The 8932-nt window shown below is 48.8% G+C and overlaps 1 protein-coding gene across 1 annotated transcript in view; it reads right to left on the bottom strand.

The window, feature by feature from the left end:
* Positions 1-1875: 1875 nt before the first annotated feature.
* Positions 1876-8932, bottom strand: part of LOC119595525 (probable G-protein coupled receptor CG31760) — a 161744-nt gene continuing 154687 nt past the window's right edge. Inside the window, exons 11-12 of the mRNA XM_037944646.1 lie at positions 4191-4343; positions 1876-3898 (exon numbers count right to left, since the gene is read on the bottom strand). Of these exons, the coding sequence (XP_037800574.1) occupies positions 2927-3898; positions 4191-4343 (1125 nt within the window). The 3' untranslated portion in view covers positions 1876-2926. The remainder of the gene's footprint in view (positions 3899-4190; positions 4344-8932) is intronic.

Below are 8932 nucleotides of genomic sequence, written 5' to 3'. Positions count from 1 at the left end.
TATTTACTGGGAACTAAGAGACACATATATCTATAAAATGCAGATAAAAAAATCGAAAAAGATTGACACAAAGGCGACGAATTCGAAACAAAAACACACACACAGACACACACACAAACAAACACACACATAAACAGAAAAACAATAACATTTGCATACTCTTCTATCGATGCGAGAAGAGAAAACAAAGCTTGAAGATTCCTGGAGGCCCAATCAATACTTTGCATAACAACCTCAGGATCGAATAACCTACAGAAATACCGAACGGTGTTGGACACTGAAATATGAGATTCTGGATTAAGTTGTCTGCGTTGACAAAGGTAAAGAAGAATGTACGTTGGCGTTGTTGCAAGCACAAGCAAGCAAATATATCCATGAATGCATACATAGGTGTATTTGTGGAGTTTAATGCAGAGTCGTATCTTGCAATTGCAATGGAGCAATTGAGTGTGAATACGAAGGAGTATGAATACGAGTCGATGTTAAGTGTTACCACTTGACAGTAAACAAAAGAAGTGCAATTATTTGCAAAGGTCGTGTATCGTGCGTGAAGTTTCAGAATATACACACTTATATTATTCAATTTGATTTAATTTGCATTTAATCTACTATCATACTAAATGGGTGTCTGTATTATTCAATTTAATTTAACTTGCATTTAATCAACAATCATGCAATTTGGGTGTGGCAGACGGAATTTGAAACATGTTTGAAAAAAGTTTCTACTTTGAAGTTTTCATTGTTTCCTTATCGTGTGGTGTAGATATGAGCTGTTTTTTTCTTGAATTTCCACAAAGTACCAAAATAATCTCAAACCAATAGCAGACGTTCCTATTCATCATACATTCTATCCAATAATCAAACAAAATGAAAAAAAAGTAAAAACGAGGAAAACCGCCTAAATCTAGCGACATGCAACAAACAAAAAAAGAAAAAGAAAAAAGGAAAGAAAGAAAGAAAAAAGAGCGGTCGCAAAATCGCCTCAGTCAGCAACTAAATAAAAGGGAAAGAACATTGACCAAACGCTAAAAAACGCCTCAGTAGCGTCATTCTAGTCTTAATGCTTTATTACTAAGCTGCCCCGTGTTTGCCTTGCTCTCGTCAGAAGCCACTTATTAAAGGCAGTGAAGGCTCGCGATGCGCCTTGGGGGGACTTAAGTTTAATTTCTCCCGATCTTTTTTTTTCATTATCCCGTTGGCTACACTAATCTATCTCGAAGCAAGAGACATTCATTAGTTGTAATATGTTAAGGGATATTAGACTTAAAGGCTGGCCACAGGCATGGGCAAGCACACAGACGAACAAAGAAACACACTCACACACACACACACACACACACACACGCACTTGTATGTATATATGTGTTATTATATATATATATATATATATATATATATATATGTATATATATACATATGTGTATGTGTGTGTGTGTGTGTGTGTTTGTGTGTGTGTGTGTGTGTGTGTGTGTGTGTGTGTGTGTGTGTGTGTGTGTGGTGTTTGTGTGTTTGTGTGTTTGTGAGTGTGTGTGTGTGTGTGTGTACATATATGTATTTGTATATGCATACACATACACACACACACACACACTTGTATGTATATGTGTGTATATATATATATATATATATATATATATATATATATATATATATATATATATTATATATTTATATATATATGTGTGTGTGTGTGTGTGTGTGTGTGTGTGTGTGTGTGTGTGTGCGTGTGTACATATATGTATTTGTATATGCATATACGTGTTTACATGTATGTACTTAACTATACTGTCTTTCTGACATTTGTTCCGAGATAAATAATGTTAGGTAAACAAGGTACATTTTCTTCGTGTCATGCGGGATAAATCGAAGGAAGTCTGTTCATAAAATAATCTTTATTTGAAATTATGTATCACAACAGTTTCATATTGAACTTTGGATATCTTACACGGCAGAATAGACAGGGAGACAGAAAATAAAACTACACATGTTTCAACCAAAACTTCGAGCGTTTTGAATCTCGGGGTCTACGAAATTCTTACACTTGGTCAATGGTAACTGGAGCTTAAAGCGTCTGATATTTTTTTCAGCGCACTTTTAGTGCCACTGGAGGAAAATAATAATCAGATATAGCATATTAAATACTACCTTTTGGCTTGTATGAAAGGAGATGGAACTTACAGCCTACGAGAGACATCCACAAGAGCATTTACACAGAACATGGTTGTCCACACTGCATGGGGCTCAGTATAGCAGTGAGAGCAGCCATATTGTCTACATTATTTTTCACACACTATATACTAACACACGCTTCCTTTCTCTCGTTCGTTCGCTCATTCACGCACTCACTCTTTCGCTACGTGTTACCGCACCTCTTTCGTCGTGGCTCACTGTCGAGAAAACATTGATGGGTATTTTTTTCATAATAACATCCAGATTTGCGAGAGAAACCTCAGCACCATCGCCGTTCTTGGCTAACAGCCTCGGTCACTCGAGCAGATTTTTATGTACAAACTTCATTACCATCTATTTACATACCATGTCTGATAGCGAAGGACGGCACCGAAGCGCCTCCTCTCGACATCGACACAGTCACACATCTGATACACTTAACAACTTGAAATTTGAAACACTGAAGTCGAGATTTATTGTGGTCCTTCAATTCTCGGTTTTCATCTTCTATATAAAGATCATTGCTCTTTCCTAATTGTCTTTGTTACTCCCTTTGCCATCCAGGACACCTAGACTTCCTTGTACATATAGTCCTTTTTTATTTTAACAGATAGCAAGTATCAACTAACGAACTAGAACTTAAAACTGCCTTTGATTAGCCGTTTCTTAGAGTATCTGGTGATGATAAAACTACATGATAATACTATATTTTAAAGCCAGATAAAAATAGAGATTAATCATATTTCTCTTCCGTCCCTCACACCGTGACCTCCTCCGTGAGTGTCGCGCGATCGGATAAACTGTACAGGATGAACGCCCTCGCTCTGTCGGGGTCACGGATTTCTCTAAAGCGTCCTTGATTGCGGCGCGGCGTGGAGTGGGCGGACCTGACTGACCTGTCCTCCAGGCTCAGGTCGCATTCCCCCACGGGTCCCCCTCGCGCGCTCGTGTCGTCCAGGTTCTCCAGACTCCGACAGACTCTCTCGGACAGGTCTGCGGTCGCCTCACTCGACACACTTTTCCCCAGGAGGAACTCGGCACTGCGGCAGCCCATCGCCTTCAGGTCCTTGGCCTCCGAGTCACTTTTGGTGTCCCCCTCGGACTTGGTTTCACAGGTACACAGGTTCTCGTGCGAGACACTTTGGCAGCGGCAAGAGGCGGTCTCGCTGGTGTCATGGGGGGCGCTGTAACTGGTGCGAGACAGCTCCTCCTCGTCCATGTCCTCCCGCCACCTCTGCTGCGCCAGGTCCTCCTCGCCCCCGCCCGCGCACGAGTGGTTGTTGCAGTGCCCCCCGTCGGCCGCGTTGCAGTCCTTCTTCGGCGGACCTCCTCCTCCTCCTCCTCCTCCTTCCGCTCTCCGGTCCTCCTCCTCCTCCTTCACGGGCGACACCTTGGTCGGCGACGGGATCTCGTCCTTGAAGGTGGCGCACACGATCTTATCCGTCATGTTGGCCAGGATGTTGTTGACGTAGGGCTTCATGATGATGCCGTCGTTGCACTTCTTCTCCCTCCGGCTCTCCGCCCGCCGCTGCTCCCGCTCCGCGTTCGTCTCCTTCTTCTCCGACACGACGACGGTGGTGACGGGCGGCGCCGACGGGGCTGACGTGAACGAGGCCGTGTTGGCCGCGTCCTGCATGGCCTTGATCTTGGCCGCCATGCCCCGGTTGCCCGCGCGGAGGTTGCGCTCCTTCAGCGCCTCCAGCTGCATGTACACCTTCCGGAACTCCTCCTGCGGGGATATTGGGCACTAGGTAAGCGATCGATTGATAGCACTTATATACAAAACGCACACATGCGCACATGCAGACACACACACACAACCCGCCCCCTCCCACGAACACACACCCCACACAATATATATATATATACTATATATATATATATAAAAAATATATATATATACTATATTATATATATTTTATATATAATATTATATATATATATATATATATATATTTATATATATCTTATATATATATATCATATATATATATATATAAATCCACCCCTGTCCTCCTTACCAGCATGTCCCCCTCGACGTTCCCCGAGGACGACGTGGTGGTGAGCATGTTCTGGCTGTTCCCGGCGTTGGGTCGCTGCAGGAACTTGGCCACGTTGGGCTTCGTCATGGAGGAGCCCTCGTCCTTCCCCTGTCCCTTTAGCACCAGGTAGGCCTATGGGTGAAGATGGGCGGGGGAGGGGGTGGGAGGGGGAAGGAGGTGGGGGAGGGAGTGGGAGGGGAGGGAGGGGGAAGGAGTGTGGGGAGGGAGGTGGATGGGGGAGGGGGGGGAGGGAGGGGGAGGGTCGGTAAGGGGAGAGGGACGAGAGGGAGAGGAGGAAGGTAGGAGAGAGGTAGGTGGGAGTAGAGGAACGGGTGGGAGACGAGGTGGAAGGGGAGAGGAGGTAGGTGAGGGGAGGGGGACGGGAGGGGGACGGGAGGGGGAGGAGGGAGGTGGGAGAGAGATAGGTGAGGGGTGGTGGAGACGGTTGAGAGAGACAGATGGGGGAGGGGGAAGTGGGGGGGTAGGAGAGAGGGGAAGGAGGAGATGGTGGGAGAAGGGGAAGGGGTGTTAGAAACGGACGGATGAGGGGGGGGGGGGGGGGGGGGGGGGGGGGGGGAAGGAGTTCGGTGGTTAGTTCGAATATCATAAATTCTCTTATCTAAATGTTCATAATTTAAAATTTCGTTTGAATTTATCTAGACTATTCACACCAGTTGGGTATATAGCAGGATAACTAAAGGGGGGGGGGGGGGGGGGGGGGGGGGGGGGGGGGGGGGGGGGAAAGCAGTATGAATACACAACACACAGTTGATACAGTAGGTATATGTGCACTGTATATGCAAGTAATGACTGTTTCTGTCTCTGTGTGTCTGTCACATCGTATGTGTTGTCTGTCTATCTGTCCCTGTCTCTGTCTCTGTCTTTGTCTGTTTGCCTCTGCCTCTGACACTGTGTATCTATCTGTCTGTCTGTCTGTCTGTCTGTCTGTCTGTCTCTGTCTGTCTCTGTCTCTGTCTCTCTCTCTCTCTCTCTCTCTCTCTCTCTTCCTCTCTCTCTCTCTCTCTCCCTCCCTCCCATCTTTCTACCTTCCTACCTTGCTCCCTCTCTTCTTCATCCCCTCTTTCTCCCTCCTTTTCATCTCCTTCCCTCCTTCCTTCCCTTCCCATCTCCTTTCCTTCCTCTCTCTCTCTCTCTCACTCACTTCCTCCCTCCCATCTTTCCTCCCTTTCTTTCTCCTTCTTTCCTCCTTCCCTCCCTCCCTTCCTCCCTCCCTCCTTCCCTCCATGTCACCCTCCCTTCCTCCCTACCTTATTCCTTTCCTCTCTCCCTTCTCTCCTTTCCTTTTTCCCTTCTTCATTTCCTTTCTCCCTTCCTCCTTCCCTCCGTCCCTTTTGATCACAGCATCTCCATCGTAATGGTTTTTATCATCTCCGTCCTGCAAGGCTCATCTTAATCCTCTCTCTCATACTCTAACGTCCACCATTTACTTAAAAGTTTCATCCTATATAGCTTTGTCTGGATACGAGATTGATTTCCTCTCTCGTCAGTTTGCTTGAAGGAAAAAAAAAAGTTTGTAAGAGCAGTACATACGTTTTTATATTGTTTTATAGTTAACTTTTTCAAAAATGCACGGATTCTTAATTCTTCGTGTGTACATGTTCTTTGCAAAGGTAAGCACTGCTTTGTAAATACTCTCTCTCTGTTTTTGTAAGTATAAATACTTCTTCACATAGACATGCACTCCTTTGTAAAGTTACAAGCTCTTCTGCAAAGATATGTACTCCTCTGCAAAGACACGCACTCCTTTGTAAATACATTTACTCCGCAAAAAACTGCTTCATAACTATGCACTCCTTCACAAAGACACGCACTCCACTTCACAGACACTCATTTCGTATCTAAGACACGCACCTCTTTCACACACACGCATTAGTTGCAAAGACACGCACTTCTTCCCAAAGGCAACACGCACCCCTTCCCACACACGCATTAGTTCGCAAAGACACGCACTTCTTCCCAAAGACAACACGCACCTCTTCACACACACGCATTAGTTCGCAAAAATACGCACTTCTTCCCAAAGGCAACACACACTCCCTCATAGCCCGCGTACTCTCCCTTACCGTGCCATCCCTTCTTGACAAACTCACCGATCTCTCCTTCCTCCCCCTTCATCTCTAATGGTGTCTTCGTCCCTTTAATGGTTCCTTCCATTTGGATAAAACGCCGCTCTTCTGTTCTCTCTCTCTCTAGCTATCCATCTCTTTCTCGCTCTCTCTATATATATCTATATCTTTCTTTCCTCTCTCTCTCTCTCTCTCTCTCTCTCTCTCTCTCTCTCTATTCCATCATTTACCAGCTTCAGTGCTTCTTTTATTGACCTGCCCGATTACTCTCTCGTCGCTTTATTTTGGTTCTTTGGCACTTGCGCGTTTTATGGTCTTCTCTTCCTCCTTTCTCCCTCCCTCCCTCCCTCCCTCCTCCTCTTATTATTATTCTTTTTATTTTCTTTTACTTTTTCTTCTTCTCTTTCTCCTTTCCCTTCTCCTCCACCCTCCACTTCCACCATCTTCTCTTTCTCCTCCTTTTCCTCCTCTTCCCCCCCTCCTCCTCCGCTTTTCCCTTCTTCCTCCCCTCTTCTCCTTCCTCCTTCTCTCTTCCCCTTCCTCCTCCTCCCCTTCCTCCTCCCATTCCTCCTTCCTTTTCTCTTCCCCTTCCTCCTTCCTCTTCCCCCTTTCCCCCTCCTCCCCCTTTCCCCCTTCCCCCCCCTCTTCCCCTTCTCCTCCTCTCTTCCAATTCCCCCCCTTCCTCCCCCTCTCTTCCCCCTTCCTCCCCCTCCTCCTCCTCTTTTCCCTTCTCGCTCTTTTATGTTGCTTAATTTCGGAGGCTTTGATTTATGGCCTCGTAGTTTCGTTTTCTCTCGTAGTCCAGAAATTGTCTATTTTCTCTCCTTTGATGTTCTTTGTTGGTGTTTTTTTGTTATTTTTTTCTTGCTCCCCTTTAGTCTTCCCTTTGTTCTTCCCCTTTTTTTTCTTTTCTCTCTTTTTTTTTTTTTTTTTTTTTTTTTTTTGTAGTGTTTTGTCTGTCTCCTTTTCCCCTCTGCCTATCTTTTCTCTCCCTTTCCCTTCCTTCCCTCTTCCACCCCCTCCACCCCTCCCTCCCCCCTGCTCTCTCTACCTCCACTCCCTCCTTCCCTCCCCCCCCCGCCCTTTTCTACCTCCAAAACCCCCCTTCCCTCCCCCCCCCAATTTAAACCCTCTTCCCTCTCCCTCCCCCCCTCCCTTCTTCCTTTCCTCCCTCTCTCCCCTCGCTCTCTCTCCCTCCACCCCTCCTTCCCTCCCTTCCTCCACTCCCTCCCACCTTTCCCTCCTACACTCTCCCTCCCTCCCTCCCTGCTTCTCTCTCCACTGAAATTCTCTCTCCCTTTTCCTTTCCCCCCGCCCCTCTCTCCCTCCCTCCCTTTTTTGTCTCCCCGCCCCTCCCTCCCCCCTCCCCCCTCCCTCCACCTTGTCCACCCTTTCCCCCCTTCCCCTCTCTCTCCCTCCCCCCGCTTCTCTTCCCCTGAAAACCTCTCCCTCCTTCCCCTCTCTCTCCCTCCCCCCCCCCCTCCCCCCCTCCCTCCCCTCTCCCCCCCTTTTTCCCCCCCCCTTCTCTTTCCACTGAAACCCCTTTCCCCCCTCCCTTTTCTTCCACCCCAAACCCTCTCCCTCCTCCCCCTTTCCTCCTCCCCCCTTCTCTCTTCCCTTCCCCCCTTTTCCCTCCCCCCCCTCCCACCCTCCTCCCCCTCCCCCCCTCCCTCCTCTCTCCCCCCTCCCCTCCTTCTCTTTTAAATGAAACCCCCCTTTCCCCCCCTCCCCCCCCCCCCTCCTTCTCTCTCACCGAAAACCCCCCCCTCCCCCACTCCCTCCCTCCCCTTCTCTCTCCCCCCCTCCCTCCCTCCTTTCCCTCCTCTTCCCCCCCTCCCCCTTTTTCCCCTCCAAATTTAAACCCCCTCCCTCCTTTTCTCTCCCTCCCTCCCTCCCTGCCTCCCTCCACTTCCATCCACCCTTTTTCTTCTTCTCCCCTTTCCCCCCCTCCCTGCTTTTCTCTCCACTGAAACCCCCTCCCTCCCTTTCCTTTTCTCTCTCCCTCCCCCCCCTCCCCCTCCCTCCCCTCCCTCTCCCTCCCCCCTCCCTCCCTTTTCCCTTTTTCTGAAACCCCTTTTCCCTTCCCCCCCTTCTCTCCCCCTAAAACCCCCTTTCCCCCCCCTTCCCTTTTCCCCCCCTCCCTTTTCTCTCTCCCCCCTCCCCCTCCCCTTTTCCCTCCCCCCCTCCCTTTCCCTCTCCACCGAAAACCCTCCCCCCTCCCTCCCTCCCCCCCCCCTCCTTTTCTCTCCCTCCCTCCTCCTCCCTTTTCCCCCCCTCCTCCCTCCCCCCTTTTTCGTTTTCCACGACACCCCTTTCCCCCCCTCCCCCCTTTCCCCCCCTCCACTCCCCTCCCCCCTTCCCTCCTTCTCTCTCTCTCCCCCCCTCCCTGCTTTCTCTTCCACTGAAACCCCCTCCCCCTTCCTTTCCTCCCCTCCCTCCCCCCCTCCTCTCCCCCCTCCCTCCCTTTTCCCCCCCCTTTTCTCTCCCCGAAAACCCCCTCCCTCCCCCCCTTCCTCCCCCCTCCTTTTTCTTTTTCCCCCCTCCCTTTCCCCTCTCCCCCCCTCCCTCCCCCCTCCCTCCCTCCCTCCTTCTACCTCCACTGAAACCCTCTCCCTTTCCCCTTTTTTTTTTTTT

This window comes from Penaeus monodon, chromosome 36, assembly GCF_015228065.2.
Source record: "Penaeus monodon isolate SGIC_2016 chromosome 36, NSTDA_Pmon_1, whole genome shotgun sequence".
NCBI classification, from domain to species: Eukaryota; Metazoa; Arthropoda; class Malacostraca; order Decapoda; family Penaeidae; genus Penaeus; species Penaeus monodon.
Note: the sequence above shows the minus strand (reverse complement) of the source record. Positions and strands in the feature narration are given on the sequence as shown.